Source organism: Colletotrichum lupini, chromosome 5, assembly GCF_023278565.1.
Source record: "Colletotrichum lupini chromosome 5, complete sequence".
Classification (NCBI taxonomy): Eukaryota; Fungi; Ascomycota; class Sordariomycetes; order Glomerellales; family Glomerellaceae; genus Colletotrichum; species Colletotrichum lupini.
The window spans coordinates 6,716,775-6,735,625 of NC_064678.1; the positions used below are offsets into that span (position 1 = coordinate 6,716,775).

The 18,851-nt window shown below is 54.2% G+C and overlaps 6 protein-coding genes across 6 annotated transcripts; 3 read left to right on the forward strand and 3 right to left on the reverse strand.

The window, feature by feature from the left end:
* Positions 1 to 21: 21 nt before the first annotated feature.
* On the forward strand, positions 22 to 2,159 carry CLUP02_11441 (modin; the record flags this gene model as incomplete). The annotated part of the gene is made up of 2 exons (XM_049290409.1): positions 22 to 1,153; positions 1,210 to 2,159. 2 exons carry the CDS (start codon positions 22 to 24, stop codon positions 2,157 to 2,159), a joined length of 2,082 nt encoding a protein of 693 aa, XP_049147554.1.
* Positions 2,160 to 2,503: 344 nt separating this feature from the next.
* Positions 2,504 to 7,102, forward strand: CLUP02_11442 (uncharacterized protein; the record flags this gene model as incomplete). Its single annotated transcript, XM_049290410.1, has 18 exons — positions 2,504 to 2,973; positions 3,027 to 3,043; positions 3,136 to 3,194; positions 3,281 to 3,383; positions 3,434 to 3,498; positions 3,548 to 3,649; positions 3,706 to 3,857; positions 4,004 to 4,128; positions 4,270 to 4,642; positions 4,856 to 5,109; positions 5,186 to 5,318; positions 5,384 to 5,497; positions 5,557 to 5,654; positions 5,779 to 5,877; positions 5,965 to 6,199; positions 6,297 to 6,488; positions 6,548 to 6,843; positions 6,888 to 7,102. The coding sequence occupies 18 exons, from the start codon at positions 2,504 to 2,506 to the stop codon at positions 7,100 to 7,102; spliced, it is 3,102 nt and encodes a 1,033-aa protein (XP_049147555.1).
* A 24-nt stretch (positions 7,103 to 7,126) lies between these two features.
* Positions 7,127 to 10,391, forward strand: CLUP02_11443 (WD domain-containing protein; the record flags this gene model as incomplete). The annotated part of the gene is made up of 3 exons (XM_049290411.1): positions 7,127 to 7,483; positions 7,593 to 10,229; positions 10,284 to 10,391. The coding sequence occupies 3 exons, from the start codon at positions 7,127 to 7,129 to the stop codon at positions 10,389 to 10,391; spliced, it is 3,102 nt and encodes a 1,033-aa protein (XP_049147556.1).
* Positions 10,392 to 11,032: 641 nt separating this feature from the next.
* Positions 11,033 to 13,564, reverse strand: CLUP02_11444 (uncharacterized protein; the record flags this gene model as incomplete). The annotated part of the gene is made up of 1 exon (XM_049290412.1): positions 11,033 to 13,564. The coding sequence occupies one exon, from the start codon at positions 13,562 to 13,564 to the stop codon at positions 11,033 to 11,035; it is 2,532 nt and encodes an 843-aa protein (XP_049147557.1).
* Positions 13,565 to 13,732: 168 nt separating this feature from the next.
* Positions 13,733 to 14,739, reverse strand: CLUP02_11445 (uncharacterized protein; the record flags this gene model as incomplete). Its single annotated transcript, XM_049290413.1, has 5 exons — positions 13,733 to 13,943; positions 14,002 to 14,149; positions 14,204 to 14,366; positions 14,424 to 14,604; positions 14,663 to 14,739. 5 exons carry the CDS (start codon positions 14,737 to 14,739, stop codon positions 13,733 to 13,735), a joined length of 780 nt encoding a protein of 259 aa, XP_049147558.1.
* Positions 14,740 to 15,706: 967 nt separating this feature from the next.
* Positions 15,707 to 17,618, reverse strand: CLUP02_11446 (uncharacterized protein; the record flags this gene model as incomplete). The annotated part of the gene is made up of 2 exons (XM_049290414.1): positions 15,707 to 17,359; positions 17,562 to 17,618. The coding sequence occupies 2 exons, from the start codon at positions 17,616 to 17,618 to the stop codon at positions 15,707 to 15,709; spliced, it is 1,710 nt and encodes a 569-aa protein (XP_049147559.1).
* Positions 17,619 to 18,851: the final 1,233 nt, after the last annotated feature.

Here is an 18,851-nt window from a genome sequence, read left to right on the forward strand (position 1 = left end):
CGAACCCATTGGTCCGAGACAATGGCCATGGAGGGCATGAGCGAAGCACAGTTCAACCAGACTCTTCAGCAGATTAACGACAATATCAACGACGACGACAAAGAATTGTTTGTTGCCATTGTCGCTCTCGTCATCTCCATCGTCGCCTTGCTTGCATCCCTCCTGCAGGTCGCACAACAATATTTCGCTTCCGCCGCTGGCTATTCAAGTTGTGGCAGCAAGGTGATAGGAAAATGGTCCGAATCCAAGCAGCGCAAAATCAAGTTCACCGAGTTCCGATTCGAGGTCCTTTTCGAAGCTCCCGTTATTTTCCTATGCCCTCCGACTAATAAGAAGGGCCCTGTCAAAGACGAGCCCATTATATTCATCGACGGCTCGGAAAAGAGCTTGCTGGACAGCCGGTCCGAACTTCAAGATCAGAAGGATGTTTCCGACAAGGAGCTTGCGAAACAGTCAGTCCATACGGCTGACAATGAGCGAGCTTCGTGGGTGGCGCTCCTCTCTGCCCTGCAAAAAATGGAACATGAATCTAGGGAATGGCAAGAAAGACAATATACCGAAAAAGTCTACCAAAAGCCACCCAAGGGATCTGACCAGCTCGAGAGCCAGGAAAACGTTGCCAGCGTCCTTAAAGAAGTCAGTGACAAGTATACTCTGACGGTCGCCATTCAGAAGAAGCGTAGGAGCTGGGATACGATGCCCACCAACGTCAAGAAGCCATACGCCACAACGACGTGGTGCCATATGGTCGAAATGCTGGCCATGCTCGGCGTTTACTGGGTCGAATTCAATAGGACCAACGATAGATACCGTGCAGAAGGCAATGGCTACACCATCACGGGGGAGAAGGTCAGCGATCTTGGTATCATGTTCACATTCCAGGTTTATGGACGCAGTCGATTTGAGAACAACCGTGTCATACCCGTGGACGAGACCAAGGAGCTTTGCTTTGGCTTTCTCCCAACTATTTACCGGGCGACGTCGGACAATCGACGTTTGAAGTTTCCCAACGATGAGCCCCGCGACCTGTCGACCCTTAACTTCGCCAGTAACCATGAAATCGCTGAAACGCTGGTTTTGATCGGCTGTAATACCAATACCGTCAACTACTTTTCCACCACATCGACAGCCAGGGTTGGCCATTTGTTTCCTGGTAAGCTGAGGTCGTACAGGTCTTACTGTTTCCCAGCGCTAACATTTTCCTGGCAGTTGCTTTCGAGATCGTAGGCATGCTTGGACGTACACTCCACATTGAGAAAAGCGCATTCCGTTTACTTCCCAATCCTACTCACTATCGATGGGATACGAAAAACTTCTCCTTAACCAAACTACTGGAAGCGTACACCATGCAAATGAATAAACTCAAGTCGGATCAGCCAACTCCTAGCCTTGTCGGCAGAGCCATTCGGAGGAACATCCGAAAGATTAATGGGCTGATCAAGACGCACACTGCCGCCTCTGGCAACTGGTTGAGCCTGCCCCTCATGGATGCTCTGCACGAGGCTCTTGACGACACCGATGAGATTTTGACGGCAAGGGCGAAGGTATCTCGGCCAACAGCGCCTCCACGGGTCGACTCGATGATGACCGCGAAGCCCTCGGTTTTTGAGGGCAACCCTGAAGGCGCAGTTGAGAGCGCACGACGTGAGATGGTGCAAGATGTGTTACGCAGTCATATTCAAGAGGTCCTAGGAGGGTTCAACGAGAAGCCGGAAAAGACGGCACCGAAACCTACAGGTACCGCCGCCACAATGGAAAACAGAGTGAGAAGTCAGCTTCGATTTGAGGATATCGATGCGGCACCACCAGAACTAAAGCAAGAGAAACTCATGGAGGTTTACTTCCGCTTGGTGCGGAGAAAGGTCATCGAAGTGTCTCGAGAATCGTCAGATAGGCGCGAGCAGCCTACTGTGGGCTTTGGCGGTCTCAAAAAACGGAACCAAACCAACTTCAGTACCCGGACCGTCGAGACAATAGACGATGAAGAACCAATACTGCTGCACGAGTTGGGCGAGGAGCACGTCACCCACGAGGATATCTGGTGCACTCTCGTTTTCCGGATGATTTGTTGGCTCATGCTACACGATTTCCACAAGAAAGATGTCCAGGTATCGAAGAGCGAACTTTTGGGCAGCCGCTTGCCGGTATATATCTCATAGTCAAAAGATATGACGATGAGGATGACGATCATTTTAAGCATTTTGGAAGAAAGAAATTGCATTAATAGGATATGGATGGATATGGACGAATTATGAGCATGAGAGCGAGCAGTTTGATGTCCCCCGAAAGCCCCAATTGGAGCTAGACATGAAACAACTTCGGTCTTCAGGGTAGCTTACGAATGATGACAATGACAATCAAACGATTATCTTAAAAATTAGAAATCTCCTGTGTGAGAAGACGGGAGTCTAGGCCCGTACGCTCTGGCTGAGAAGGGCTGGCGGCAGCAACGCTTATACCTGTCAGCGCTTCGTCAACTTGTCATGCGATTGATCCCCTGACCATGGTCTGGGACAAGAGTCTGGAGGGTTGGCCTGGACAGAGCCAGCCGGCCGATGGGCTAGTGAATTCATGGAGAGGCAACCCGAGGCCCGGGAACGAGGATGGAGCCCGACTGAGGGATGCGGAGCCCGTCACTGGCTTGTCACCGGGGCTCCAACCGACCTTTTTGCGATTCCAGAACTCTAGCACGGTACTCCATCAACGCCCAGCGGCCCAGAAAGTTCCCAAGCTGCAAAGTGATTGCAGTCCTCACATTCCAAGGTCCTCTGGGCGTACCGGTGTACTCATGGGACCGGGGACGCGCGAGAGCGCTAGGCCGGATGAGGGCGAACGGCGGCAAACTGGGGGAAAAGAACCTTGGTTCGGCAAGAGTGGAGAAGCCTACGATTGGGAGCCTGTATCCGTAAAGGAGCATGGTTCACCGAGGCTCTGGGAAGACGATACCTACCTAGCTGGCCATGCTGCCGAATCGTGAAATGCTTCGAGGACTATTTGTTGTCCTTTGGCTCAAAATACTAGCCGAGAGATACGTGGGATGAGCGTATGTGATGTGTATGGGGACCCAAGATTGATACGAATGCTAATAGCACAGCACAGCGCCTTGACACTGTAGGGGCTCTTGATGTCACGTAGTGGAACCTGTAGTCCGCCAGAACGACTTCATCGACGCGTTCCGTATTCAATTCCTTAACGTTGGAAAGCAATGTTACATGCGATGCTTCGGCTTCCCTGGGCGCATGCACGCTTAAGGTGAGGTGCTGCACTCACTCAATGCGAGAAGGATGCGCGGGGAAGGGCATTTGACTTTATCGGTGCATATTCAAGACGGAAGCAGACGGATGAGGCCAGTAGTTTGATGCAGGCCGCAGCTCACCATGGTTGTTGGTCTCTCTAGACGCCGGTTAGTGTGATGTCGTCCAATGCCTCGCAGCGCAGAAGACGCATCTGTGCGGCGGCTTTCAGGGCTGGGTGCGAGCCAACGAGCCTCGCGAACGAGTGTGGTGTTTGCTGGTTATTTCATCCATGGTTGGCAGACATGGCTCAGACAATGGCTCTGTCGGTTCGTAAGTGGCTTGCTGCTGGCGTCCTTCTTCTCCCCATTCTCGAGGCGTGTGTGTCAGCGGCTTTGCAACGGAATGTCTTGGGCGTTGGTCCCTTGATTAAGAGAGAAAAATGCGTCTATAGGGTGGTGACTCTGGCAAGAGTGCTGCGCGCTTGAAGCACTTCTCGGGGTTGGGGGTCCAATTGCATTCTCGAAACAGAATCGCGGTGTGGGAGGGCGGTATGAGACGAGACACTGCTTCACGGGCGACGACGGATAACGCGTTTAGAGAGTCTGTATTACCAGAAGGTTTGTGAGTACTAGTTACCTTAGGTAGACGCGACCAGCCTATTCATGGCCCCCCTTGGCGTGAGATCAGCGGATGATGGGCAGGCGAAGCAGTTTACATAGAACTTTGGGTACGGTAGGCGAATGTGCAACCCTGCGACGTGGTGGCAGCGTGCCACTGCCCAAGTTGACGCGAGAATTGGACGAGCCCAGCGTGAATGTCACTGGGGAACCTGGACCCGTGGCCGCCATGACTGGCACGACTGGCATCTGCGAGAATGTGACTGGGGGCCATGGTGAGTGCAGTGCAGGGAAGGGAAGGGGAACTAGGGCCAGCCGCCAGCGGACCGAGGGATTGGGTTTGACATGGTCCTGAGTTCGGCCGGCAACGGCCATGACAAGGGGAACAATTCACAGTGACGACTGAGGACTGGCAGCGGCAGAGGGCCTTGGTCTGGTGTTTGTTGGAATGGAGATTGATCATTGTATGCTCGGAGGTCTCTTGCTGGCTGACCTCGTCTCAAAGGCGGCAAAAAGAGTCGAGAACCAAGACAGGGAATTCCAGCCATTCTGCCGATGGCGTACAAACAAGGAACCTGAGGTGAGAGACCTGTCCGAGAATAGACAGAGACAAAGACGGCATCTGCATAGGTATGTAAGCGCAACAACATTGGTAGACAAGCCATGGGCGCAGCAACAGCCAAGATTCAGGACCAACAAGAGCAACGAAACTGCTTGCGAAGTTATGGATAGCAACTTGCCTAGCTTTGTGCTTCTGAGGCAATCGTTCCAGAAGCAGGAGCAATATCTGTCTACCTTACTTACCTTACCTGGCTGCCTTCCATCGCTCCGAACATATCGTCAAGTCTAAGATGCGTGAAGTAAGGTGAGATGGATGACAAACAATCTGTTGCGATGCTGAGTGCCTTGTACGCTTGAAACACCGGGTCAAATACCTCTTCAACTAACAGGGGAGGGGGGCCCCGCTTGATCGAATTAGAAGGGCTCCATCAATGGTTGCAGTCACTTACTGGGGTCGTTACAGACGACACTCCTGACTGCACACCTCCCTCCAAAGGCTCAGAGTCAGGTGACCGAGGCAGCAAGTCTCAAGGCAGCTAGGTACCTACGCAGTATGTACGCTTGCCAGTCGCTGGGGTCGACCATCGAGCGAATCTGGAAAGAGAGCACAGGCTCCAGAATCCCACTTTTCCTCACTTTGACCAGACCTGGAGCGCACGTGTTGCTTCTCCACTTTGCCATGGAACAGGTGCGGAGTACTCCGTACCTTTGGCCTGGACATCTGCTGTGTATCCGTAAGACTACCTTAGATGGTGGACGAAAGTAATCCAGGGTTGGCAATCCAAACATTTGAGGCCAACATACTTCGAAGAAACAAGCAAAGCAGAGCAGAGACAGAGAAAGCAATGTCAAAGGAAGAACATGCCCCTATTTCAGTGTTGGCTGGTGATTTTGGCTGGACAAGGTCAGGCAGGTATGAAACCCTGGGTTGCTCGCTGTAGCCGCTCCCGAACCAACACACCGGCCAAGTGGCCCAGTGACGCTCGTCGTCCTGAGTGAGTGGAGGCCACTAAAGGAGGAGCCTGGCAAGCCTGGAACTTGGAAGCAAGGAGCGATCGAACCAAAGTACCTTTTCTGCCAGCTGTCCACCTCAAGATACCTCTCTCTTACTACATATCTAAGGATAGGCACTTTGATGCGAGCGGCGAGCGGACCACAAACCCGCAACGAAAAAAGATACTGTTTTTATTTCTTTTCCTTGCTGCCATTCCGCCATCTCATTTCATCTTGTCGCTTGAGCGTTGCCCGCCTGCCTGATCCACTTTCCATGCTTGAGAGTCTAGACTCGAGATCCGGACGGCACCTACCTAGCCTGCTCGTGCCTGCTAGGTATTAATGACTCAATCGAGTCTGTTCTCGTTCAGTCGAGATTCCCAACATTGGGCCCTTGTTCTATGCTCTCATTGCCTCGATAACCTGTCGCCCACCCAGCGCTACGCTCAAGTCTCAAAGGAGAGAAGAGGGTGCTTTGATATCATCTACCTACCTCGAATTATGACAAAGACGCAAACAAGCCCGGACCCAAGCCTGACCTGATCCACAAAAGAAAGTAAGAAAGGCGAAGACGCCTTCTTCCCTCTTGTTTTCCCTCGCCGCTTTCACTATCTCGTTGCTTGAAGCCAACTTTATTCCCCGCAGCTTGGAAACCTTCCATTCTCTCCCACAATCCTTCCAGGTTACGTCTTTGGCACCTACTCGACATTCTTCCATGCCCGGCATTTTGCTGTGCGAACAATTGATAGAACCCTTCTTCATTCCTGCCTGTCACCATTTACCGCTCCCGAGGTAACTTGGCGGTGGGAGTATATTTCCTCGATACTCCGTACATTACCTACCTACCTTAGTACCCAGCTTAACTTCCCTGACGTCCGGCCGCCGACAGTCGTCTCACCGCGTTATTGACCGATGCCTGCTTTTTCGGCTTGCCTTGCATCGCCCCCGTCTTTCCTTCCACTGCGGCATTGCTTCTGCGCTTTCATTCCATTCCGATCCGTTGCGGTGTGAGCAGCGGGCTTCTGTTGTGCCGTGCACCTACTAATTGGGTACCGCATTGCTTTACTCAAGGCCTCCCAAGGTTGGGTACCTACTTTGAGTAGATACTGAGAGTGGTACCTTATATTTGGTGTTTTGTAGGCGAATCTACAAGTACCTCCCGCCAGGTACTTTTTCTTCAGGGGTGCCCATCCACCTGGGGGCAGGCAGTGAAAACCTGGAACGAACCTCCCCGTGCTGTTTCTCCTCCGCGGTACTGAGGTACCTTCCATTACCTTCATTGCCCCCCAAAACCGACAAGGACCGCGCCGCATCACCAACGAGTCGCTCTTTCCGCCGTGGCCCGCGACACCCTATCCGTACGTACCTAAAGTTCCCAAGGCTCCTCCTGCCCGCCCTCACACCCTCGCGGTTCGCCCTCCCCTCCCGCCTTGGTTGTCCACGGTGCTGCCACCAAAAAACTCCACCTCCACATCCACAGTACCCGCACCCGTAAGCCGTGCCTGCAACCTGCGACCTGCGACCGTAATCCCGCCCGCCACCTTCGAAATCCCCAACCCTCACTCACACCCGATTCCGATCCCAAACCTTTCATTTCCTCTCCTCTTCGACACCTCCCCTCTCTTTTCCGACACTCTCACGACAAATACTCCCCGCCTCACATCGCATCTTGCAGCAGTCGAGATTTCGAACTAGACCGCATACCACGCGAGAGGCAATATGACGCCCTCGCCCGGTCCTCAGATCAATACCACGGAGGTGAGGCGGCCTCGTTCTAGCCAGACCGTCTCCTTCTCTGTCGACGAAGGCAATAATTCTATTCACGGATCCGACTCGACAAGCCTCCAGTTGGCCGTTTCTGAGTGCATAGAAACCACAACTACAACCACTACCACCACCACTAAGCGCACCTTTCCACCCGTCTACCTGCGCGAAGTTCGTCCTCTCCATGAACTCGACTCTAAGGAGTATCCTCTCGCCTCGAAGCCTCTACCCCCCGAACTCGCGAACTTCTCTTTCAGTGTCTCTGGCTCTTCTTCCGATGGCACAGTCGACAACCCTTTTGCTGCCAAAACAGTAAGCCCCCTCAAGACTTCCCACCCCGTCTATCTTCTTTCTTCCTTTTTTTCTTTGCTCTTCTCCTTTTCTTGCCATCCATCGCATTTGCTGACAATGTCTATCTCAGCAGCGCAAAGCACCGATCGCAGCCGAAAGGCAGCCAGCAGGCCTCCTGAAAGATGACGAGTCGAGTCAAGAGCCCCCAAGACGCACATCAAAGTCGCCCTCAGATGCCAGCCAAAGAAAGTCTCGTCGTTCGAATCCCCGCGAAGCATCGCCGTCCTACAACGCGTCGCCAGTCCTGCCTTCGAGACCCTCCAGGAACCCCAGACCCACTGGGCTCTCCATACCCGAGGATGCTTCGCAACGTCTTAGACGCCAACTCACGAGGGGCAGACCGTCCGGCTACCTGGCCACTCCAGATACCTCCGAAGTCGCTGGTGCAAGCTCAGAGCGTGTGACGCGACCCCGATCCCTTCACCCTCACCGCTCCAGTCATACTCCCCCAGAGTCGGGACCGAGTCAAACAAACTTGCAGGAAGCGGCCAGCCCCATCGGAAGCGATGCACTCACTGTCTTCAGCAGTAACGTTGCCACTCCGCCCATCACCGACGCTGACCCTGAGCCATTTGTTGATACCGACGAGTCGCTCCAACAATCTCTCAGAGCCGTTGGCCACAGACCCTCCATCGATGCCGTGGCTGCACAGGATGCAAGCCTACCTAGTCCGAGACTTTCGCCTACCCTGGCAGCCGCTCAACTGAATTCGAGAGACTCCGATGACGAAGATGGAGAGTCACCCCAGAGCAGTGCTGTTGCCCGACGAAATGTCAGCTTCCGCAACCAGGCCTGGCTGCATGAATCACAGACGACCGAGGAGGGCGGCTACGCTTCCGACATGTCCATCGTTGTGGATGACAGCTCCTTCCAAGCGGACGACCTCGACGCCCACACCGCCATGCTCGACACCCGCAACATGATGGAAAGATTCGATGCCATGCCCAACGAGATGAAGAGCTTTTTGATGTATAATCTTCTCCGCCGATGCCCGAGAAAAACCCTTCGTCTTGTAGCCGATGTCGTCACCCCTGCGCTGAAGTGCGACTTCTTCAAACAGCTTCCTCTCGAGTTGAGCTTCCACGTCTTGTCGTTCCTCGATCACCGCGACTTGTGTCGAGCTGCGCAGGTCTCCAAGCATTGGCGAAATATCGTGGACACGAACGAAACTGGGTGGAAGGAGCTGTTTGATCGCGATGGTTTCACACTGCCTCCGGGTGAACTCGACAAGGCCATTATCCAGGGCTGGGGTTGGCAAGATCCCGTTGGAGTCACTGGGGCCGAGGTTGACTTGCGACCTCTGAGCAGACTGGACTCGGCCGACAACGAACTCACCAAATCCGTTGTCAAGACCGATTCGACGAGCAGGCTTCGCAGTTCCAAGCGAAAGAGGGCTCTCAACTTATCTAGCGCCGATAGATCGAAGCGTAGAGCTAGCGGCCAGGATGTAGCCCGGCTGGATGCGATACAGTCCGAGGTGAAGCAACACAAATCCGAGGGGCCACTTTCAGCAGCCAACGCGGCGGCCGCTGCTGTGCCCAATCCCAAGACCAGCATCCCGGGACTCCAGAAGTTGCATCTGTTCAAGTCTCTTTACCGACGCCATTACATGATTCGGCAAAGTTGGACGAGCGGCAAAGTCAAGCCTGGACACGTTGCTTTTGCTGCCCACCCCCGCCATGTCATAACATGCCTGCAATTCGATGAAGACAAAATCATCACCGGTAGCGACGATACCTTGATTCATGTCTACGACACCAATACCGGAAAGCTGCGGAAGAAGCTCGAAGGCCACGAAGGCGGTGTCTGGGCCTTGCAATACGAAGGGAACATGCTCGTCTCTGGATCTACCGATCGATCTGTTCGTGTCTGGGATATCGAGAAGGGTCTTTGCACACAGGTCTTCTATGGACACACTAGTACCGTTCGATGCCTGCAGATCCTTATGCCTACTGAGAACGGGAAGGGCCACGATGGAAAACCCATCATGATGCCGCCAAAGCCGCTCATCATTACGGGGTCCCGTGACAGTCAGCTTCGTGTCTGGCGCCTGCCTGAGGTCGGCTCTCGCAGATACATCCAGACCGGCCCTCCAGCCAATGATGCCGACTGTCCCTACTTCATCCGAACGCTTTCTGGACACACGCATTCTGTGCGTGCCATTTCTGCACACGGTGACACCCTCGTCAGTGGTAGCTACGACAGTACTGTCCGCGTCTGGCGGATCAGCACTGGCGAGTCTCTGCACGTTCTGCATGGTCACTCCCAGAAGGTCTACAGCGTCGTACTCGACCACGAACGTAACCGTTGTATTTCAGGGTCCATGGACTCTCTGGTGAAGATTTGGGACCTGAACACCGGCGCTTGTCTCCACACCCTAGAAGGCCACAGCTTACTCGTCGGACTGCTCGACTTACGGGACGAAAGACTCGTGTCAGCTGCTGCCGACAGCACCCTACGCATTTGGGACCCAGAGAATGGCAAATGCAAGAATGTACTCACAGCCCATACTGGCGCAATTACATGTTTCCAGCATGATGGCCGAAAGGTCATTTCTGGAAGCGAGAAGACGGTCAAGATGTGGGACATTCGTACTGGCGAGTGTGTTCAAGATCTCTTGACCGACCTGAGCGGTGTTTGGCAGGTCAAGTTCGACCAGAGGCGTTGTGTTGCAGCTGTTCAGCGAGACAGCTTGACCTATGTCGAGGTAAGTTTCACCCTTAGAGATTCATCAGACAATTTGCTAACCAACACATGATAGATTCTCGACTTCGGCGCTGTCCGTGATGGCAAACCTCTCTCCGAGCTTGGCGAACGCAAGCTCCTCAACGAGCCAGAAGTCCGCGCCCTTTTGGCCGAAGACTTATAATGACGAAGGAATATCAAGATAGGACAACAGGAGTTTTCACGAACAAGCATATTACGACGGGCAAAACAGCATCCACCAAGGGGGAAACCGCATGATGGCATAATGACATTGGTAGGGCGGGGTTGGATGGGCTTCTTCTACCCTCACATTCTCGGAGTTTTTAACGGCCACAGGCGGGGCTTGAAAACAAAAAAGGCGGGCGTTTGCATGATTTCTGGGCCGCGCAGAGCGCATATACCACTTCACTGTATGGGATAATGTAGATATCAGGCAAAAGCCGCACGAAATGAAACGGTTCATGGTACATCAATTATCACATAGTGGTTCGCGTCTTTTTCTTGCAGTAGACAGTTTATATATTGTGATTATGAGCCCATTCAACGCTACACTTGACACAGAAAGACAACTCTGGAGGACTCTCTAGCCTGTGCTTTAGCCCTTCTTTCCCGTGCTTTTGTCCGTCTCTTGTTCTCTGTCGCATTGCTCATTACGAAGACTGAATAAAGTCATTCATTCTTGTCCTTTTATGTGGATTTCCAACAGCAAAGAAGCACGAAGTAGCAAAAACAAACGCTAAATCAAGCATGGACTACGCTCACGGCACAGCCTGGATATCTAGATAGTAAAAGAAGCACTAGATCTTACGGTTGACCACTCAATTTAGACCACCTCCGATTGAACGGCCCCCTTTGAAAGGGACTACCCAACCTCGATGGTGTCCGGCCCGAGTCGTCACGTTGCTCACGCTCCCTCTGCGGTTGCTTGACGTCTCCCTCCAGCCCGAACCCGTACGTCTCGACGCCTCCCGCGTGCGGATCCTTGGGTACGAGGCCGTAGCCGACCTTGGCGCCGGCGACGGGTCGATGGTCGCTGTTGGGCGTCGTTGCCCAAGGGAGCTTCTCGAGGCCCGGGCCGCGGGTTGCCGCGACGATGCTGCTGAAGCGCGTATTGCGGACGAGGCCCTCTTCGCGGACGGCGGCGAGACCAAAAGCCACGCCAACGATGGCGAGGAGGATAGCGACGGAGTAGACGGCCCAGAGGTCGCGGGCGTGGTACTTGTAGCGGAGGTCGGTCCGCTCGCGGGTGCAGGGGTAGGTGTGGTTGTCACCGAGACGGGTGCCCGTCTTCTCGCTCGTGTCGTTGGCCCAGACGACGGCGAGGAGGCGTGGCTGAGAGAACATGGAGATGAGGATGTCTTCGTAGAGGCTCTGGACCTGGAACATAAAGTCCTTGACGACGAGGTAGTTGTGCTGGTCGAGGATGCGCGTTTGCAGGATTTTGGTGTTGGCGTCGGTGTTGGGTTGGAAGATTGTCCCGTTGATGTATTGGCGGAATTGGTATCCGATGGAGTGATATGCCATCGTTCTACGGTAACGAGCCACGTCCTGCGGGAAGATGTAGTTCGATTCCGGGGTGCCTGTGGTGTTGTCCGCTGTTCCATCTTGAGCGTCGACGCCGGGGAGGTAGCGGGTATCGACGATGCGATCGAAGAACGTTCGCTTCCGGACAGTGGTTTTTTGAGTGAGACCCGTGTAGTTGAAGTCGACCTCATACTCCGTCTCACGATGCTCGCAGCCAAACACCTTTGGGGTGTAGGCCGTTTGCCATTCGGGTAAGGTGGGGTTCATCGGCTGGGGATCGGATGGCTCGTCGACCTCAGCGATGCCGAACCAGAGCACCGGCTCCACACGGAGCGCGCCGAGGTTTTGCGGATATGGCGGTGGCGTGTTGATGACGCCTGCGGAGCCAGTGTCGTTCATCTGAGGGTTCTGGTACTCGCCAGCGGTGGCATGAGCAATGTAGGTATGATTGCCCACCGGGGCAAGCATGCTCATGTTGAAGGGCACCTCGGCGCCGTTGAGCTTCTTCGGTGTCGACCCGACGCCGCTGGCAAGCTCTTCGCACTTGTATCCGGGGCCCTTGAACTGAATGGTGAATGAACAGTTCCAGCCCATGCCGCAAACATCAAGACTTGCATTCGTCCGCGAGAGCGGTTTCTTGCCTAGAATTGCTGAAGTAGATATCTCCTCGAATTGCCAGCTCGTTCCGATCCAATAGTCAAAGAAGTCTTCACTGGACTGATTCAAGGTAGTTGTGTTCCATAAGGAAGTGGAAAGCTCAAAAAGGTTGTTAATCTTCGTCCCTGTACGAAAGTCATTGGTTTCTTCTTGAGCAAAGTTGAGAGTGCGAATGGATGGGCACGTCGTGGTCTGGCGTGTCGTCGCAGGTTGAGCAGTTAGAGTGTCTGAGGTGAGAACCACGACAAGAGGGGTACACCACACATAGATGGCCAAGATCATGGCGATCCTAGCTTGGCGGAAGACTTCAATGTTGAAAATGGCAGTCATATCTTCCGCCGCGGCAAAGAGCGAATCCACGGCAGCGAGGGTGAGCATCTTTCGGCGGACCGTCATCCATACTCTTTGTCGGAAAGCTAGGATCACAGCCGATCCAAGACTTGCCTTGCTGAGGAATGACAATGCAGCGCCGTAGCGCAGCATGCGAATCTGGCCGTTGGCCTCTGTTCCGTCAAGGCCGGCATAGAAAAAATGGTGACCGAGGGCAAATGCAATCCCGGCGAAGAGGAAAAAATACATATTCCATGACGGGTGCCAGTACTTGTTGAAAAGCCGAATTTGCTCCGGGGGATAATACATCGACTGCGGTCGATTAGGCGGAGGACCATGCCACGGTGGTGAGAGTAGACCAGTCGCCGAGGACTGAGAATCGACTCGAGCGCTTCTATGTCGTTTTGGTGGAAGCCCTCCAGTAGAAAGTCCGCCCGTATACGGCGTGCTTAGGCTGGAGTAAGAGGCAGAATAGTTTGAATACTCGTGCCCATCCATTTGCAATGGCGCCGGCCTCGGTCGCTGAGAAGACGCATTATTTCCGCTCGCCGGTGCCGGGAAATACGCTGCGGCGCCGGCAGCTCGTTCGGAAAAGGACGGTTGTGGTGATTTGGCGGAAGGCGTCGGCGGGCTTCTTCCGAAAGGCCCGTACGGGCTGCCGATGGGTGCCGGCGTTGTCGGCGTCTGTGGCCCGTTGATCGGCTTCCGAGCAAATTGGCGAGTGGGATGCCACTCAGCCGACGGCGTCATCTGAATATCATTTTGATCTTGAATGTCCCTTTCCCGCAGGCCTAGCCCTTCGTCGCCGGGTTTGCCCTCCATCATGGCTGGTTAACCCAGGCGGATGAGGCCCAGGGATAGAAGATGATGTTGTGTTGGTGGTGGTTTGAGGGAATGCGACAACCAGACAGTGAGGTTAGTCGGCGTGGCACGAAGTCTTGGCTATTGGGTGGCCGCCCTAGGCACATTTGACGATTGAAATCGCCAGCGAGGTCAATCTGAAAGATCGCAGAAGTCGGATCCTCTGAGTCTCAACAACTTGTTGGGCTGGATGGCTAAGTTGTGTGGATTGCCATTCGAAGTATTCTGAGCAAGCGACATCCAACGAGGAGGGAGGGCACCGCTGCTGAAGAACAAAATCTCTGGAGAACAATAGAGTGAGAGGGGAAGTACGAATTGAGGGGAAGCAATGAGAGAAAGACAACTGATAAGACAGCTTGCATGTTGTCTCGTAAGGCTTGCGGAAACACAGCTACCAACACTTGCCGGAGGTGATGGATGCATGTGGCTCCTCCCGCCCTCCATCTCCGGACGTACGAATAACGAACAAGGGGAGGGGCGATGCGACTCGCGTCGAGCTGCACTTGACTTTACGACTACCTTGCCTGGTCACTACTTTGGGGCTGGCCACTGCAGCCAAGTTGGCTCAGCTCGAGGTGATGGCGCACCACTGGCGTTCCCGACCAACATTGGGGGTAACTGATGTGCGTGATTGGTGATGGCTGCATGTGGCGGCCGGGATATGTCTCGAGAGAAACCCGGGAGCCTTGTTGGTCCCTTCATATTCTGACATCTGGGCTTGACCATATGCTGCTGCCTTTGATCGCACTCGCAACCGTGAATGGCTCTGTTTGATGAGGTGGGACGAGGTTCTCCGTCATCATCTAGACGCAGCTGAGGTTACATTCCCCTTCTCATCGGGAGGATTCAAAGAGTTTTCCATAGGTGACACCGCCTCGTGGGGCCGAAGAGGATGACAGTGAGATGAGAGATGGGACGTAAGTTGTGGTAGTTCCAACGCAACCTGCAGGGTTGATGATGAGGTGAGATGACGGAAAATGAGAGTTTGGGGGCTGTGACCGAGTCTGCGTCGTTTCCCACACCAACGGACACTGAGCTATTGAAGGATGCCTCCTCGTGGACAGTATCAAGCGAAGGAGGATGCTCTCGAATTCAAGGGTCGAGGATTTCAGACATTTTGAAAAAGTCTCAGTGTCCATACACTCAAGGTAGTCATCCGACCATGAAGCAAGATATCTTGCCAACTTCCATACCCTGGCCACCCAAGTATACGGTTGATGGTAACCTTGTGGATAGGCTATAGCCAAATTCAGCATGACAACTAGGTAGCATGGGCCCGTCCGCCACCGGGGTTGGGTGAAGAACGACATGAGTGACCGACGCAAAGTGGGCAACGGCTGTGCGATATGAGAATCCCGAGAATTGTGTGCCGCCGCTGCTGCGATACCCAAGGGCGGCGTTCAGTTGGTCAAGGGGACTGACAACATAAAGCTGACATGCATCTTCAGCGTGCCATCTCGTACCCGGAAGAGACCGTTGTCTTTTTTGGCTTTTCTAGTCCTCCTGTAACTCAGGTGCCACCCTTCGCTGGTGAGCCTTGCGCCGTTCAGCTGACGAAAAAACTTGCTTTTGGCCGTCTGATTTTGTTTCCGATCTCGTCCATCTCCGGTTCAGCCCTACGCCTCTTCGCTGCTCCCGGCCACAACTGCGACAGCATCAAAAGTATGCCATGCCTCTCCCACTATATCAGGGGAGACTAGATCGATTGAGCTTCTTCAATTTGCTGACTGACAATTACCGTATGCGACTGGCATCGTTCGCTTTTCATAACGCCGTCCCTGCACGTAGCCCGCCCAGTGCGATGGAAATTCGAGTACAGAAAATATGTTTCTTGCGTGTAAATTGCGATACTATCTACTGTTCTGAAATAGAAAAGTTTTGATCGCTCAAAGATGATGTAACAATAATCGTCAGTATGTTTCCCTCTTGGATGAATAATGTATTCCCGACAACAATGCAAAGTGAGGGCCGATTCCAAGCCGCGTCCTCCCTTATGCATACCAATTATAATCCCAACTCCGTCCAGGCTGGGAAACCGCCCAAGCCATATGCATCATTTCCATTCTTCATTGTCCTCATCTGCAGCGTCTTCTTCATGGTCACATCCTAGAACACCAGAGCAGAAACCCTTTCATCTCTATCTCTGTGCTCCTTCTCCTTCTTCTTGAACAGGGACTTGAGCATGTTGTTTTTCTTGGGTCGGAGAACCGCTTCGATAGCCTCGTCTTCCTTCTGGCGACTGCCGTCCTCAATTGCTAGTGTCGGCGCGCGTGTACTGCGCTTGGAAGCAGAGCTGCGGTGACTTCGGTGGCTGCTGGCGACACTCTCGGCGTCTCTTTCAGATCTCGCAGCCTCGGACCTTGCAACACTGCTCTTGCGTTCGGGCACCTCAGACTCGCGGGTGCTGCGGTGCGACCTGGATGAGTGGTGCGACCTCTCCGACCTCTCGGTCCTCTCCGTCCTCGAGCTGCGGTGCGTCTTGGAACTGCGTTGTGTCCGGAAACTCCGCTCAGTACGGGTGTCGTCTCCAAGCATCGAACGCGCGGCCTCAGGGCTGATGAGCTCCATATCAACACTCTCATCATCACCTGCAGGGGCGATCCCGCGGCGCCAACTCTCGATGGAGCTAAGCTCCTCGTCAAGTCGAGGATCAAGAACATATGCCTCGTCGTAGGCAACGCTCCCCTCGCGGACGCTCCCTTCCCGCACGCTCCCCTCCCGTGGCTGCTGGTAGGGGTCATACTGGTCGTACTGGTCGTACTGATCGTGCTGTGCATACTCGATGGCCTGTGGTGCGGGTTGTGCCTCGAAGGCCATTGCGTTGGCGATAGCTGCCTGTTTCTGGGCCTGGGCGTCCTTTATCTGCTTCACAATCTTCCACCCGCCGAACATGACTACCGTGAGGCCGATACTTGCACCGGCGGCAATGAGAAATTGAGGCGATGCCAAAAGCGCAAACACGGCCGGCGAGCCTCCCTTGATCACAGATAAGAAGGCAGGCGACATCTGTTTCAAGAGCGTGGACAATTCCGCTAGCGTCAAGGCAACAGCGGCGGCGGCATCGGGATTTCCTTGCAGATGAGCGATGGTAGCGGTGGCGGAGTGGTGTGCGCATTTGGCTTCGTCGAGGAGTCCCTCGACCCTGGAGATGAGTGTCTTAGCCTCCTTCTCCTTGGTCAGGGGATCCAGATCAGTGCGATCCTTCAGATCGGGAGGAATGTTGCCGTATGCGAGGTCCATATCGATTTCCTTCTCTTTGCGACCCTTGGGTATAACAGGCGCGGACATGGTACGGGGAACCATGGATCCACGGATTGTTGCCGAGTCTGCGAGACTGTCGCTGCAAGACGGGGCGGTGGTGTAATGCGGCAAGGTCGGGCGGCTCAAAGCCACATCGCGGGGAGCCGTTTCGGCATAAGGAGCACGGTATGCAGAGGGAGGCGCCCTTGATGGCGTGACGCTGGAGACTTCGGAATGTGTCTTGAGGTTGTTCTCGGTCAGAGCAGGTCTCGAACGTGGATAGTACTCGACATCGCGGTGGCTTGACTGGGAGCGTCTCGATCGATGACTTCTCCTGGAGCTGGCGACAGAGCGGCCATCGTCGTGCGAGTAGCGGCGATCAAAGGCTTCGGGAGGGAGATCGCGAGAAGTATCAAAGGTCTGGGCGCGCTTCAGAACCTCCCGGTCGGCCTTGATGGCCGCCTTTTTCTCCTGGTAGGAAGCCTTGGCTTCTTTGAAGATACCGGCCAGGTGTTTTCCCTGCAGAAGCGAAGATGATACGTCAGCTATTGGGCTTCATCGCTCGGCTGAGAGTTGTAGTGCGTATGCATTGTTTGCATGTCGAATGTTGTTGCGCGCAGTTCTGACGGCCGAATTCAAGGGCTGGATCGAGTGGGCATGGAGTCTGATGAGGGGCGGTGGGGGGGAATGCAACGGGTGTGAGCCAGAGAAAGAGACTTACGGTACTTATAATCTTGCCCGAATTGTTGATGATAGTGACTGTCTGCGTGAGGGCCATGATGATATATCTCAGTTCACCTGCTCGGCGTCTTTCACCGAGCAAGTGATGTGTATGTGTGAGAGAGTGTGCGAGTGCGTCAAGGCAGAGCAAGAGTGTGTGAGAGACACACACACAGGCGGTGACCTAGTATGGTGGTGTTGGTGCGGGCGGTACTAGTCGATTTTGAAGCTTTCCCTTCTTTTAAGTGACGACAGGCTCCAGGGTACTACGAGACGGGCTTGGCTTGGCCAAGAAGGTTCCGTCAGGACTCTGAGAGGAAGAGGGAGGCTGGTCTCAGAGGGAGCCCAGTCCACCGCCAAAATGATCCCGTCTTGTTCGTTGTCGCGGGGAGCCACTTGAAGGGCACTCGGGGCACTTCTGGGCGCTTTTGGGGGCAGGGTCCCTCGCTGTTGACGATGCGGTGAAGGAAAGGAGGCCCCTAACAATACTCCACCGTCACAGTTCCAAACGGAAGCGAGTACCGACTTGGGTGACAAGGGGTGGAGGACGCAGAGGACGGGTTTGCAAATCGGCCCCCACAAAGTCACAGAAACGGGTCAAGACTCAAGACCCCCCCCGAGATGCTGTGGCACTCGTGGCAGTGGCACTGAGAAGATCGCGGTCCGTGGGAGGTTTAGCCGTTGATGTTAAAGTGGACGACGAACAACGGGTGGCAGCCGGACAAAAGCGATGTGGGGATACAGAGGCTGGGAAACGTGCAGGTCTCTTTCTTGCCTGGTATCTGTAGAGGGGACGTCGATGGAGATGTTCTGTCGTTTTCTGTCAACGGTATGGGAGATTCCGATATGACGGTGTGAGATGCAGGTGAGCGTTTGGTATGTGTTTGTACGGATATCCCGGTCTCTCTCACTCTCTCTTTCTCTCACTTGCGATGCGTAGTGAGATGGATTGCGAGGCCACGATATGTTGGCTGATATGAGAGGAAAAGAGCGGGGAGGGAGGGAGGTCGCAAGAGAAATCGAGAAACGGGGGACGATGCGGCATGAGAGGGGCTCTTCGACATGAAATACAACGGCGGACAGCATCGGCTCACAATTACACGCCATGACTGGCTTCCAATCTTTGCGAAAACATTGGAGGTGAGCCAGTGAGAAGGTAGAAGCCAAATGCCCAAGCCGAATTAATGAGTGAAAGCCCAGTGATGGGAGCGCAAGTCTGCCCCTTTCGCGCCTATGTCTACGGATAGAATACCCTGCTTCTCATCACGGTCGCATTCGCAGTCCCAGTCAG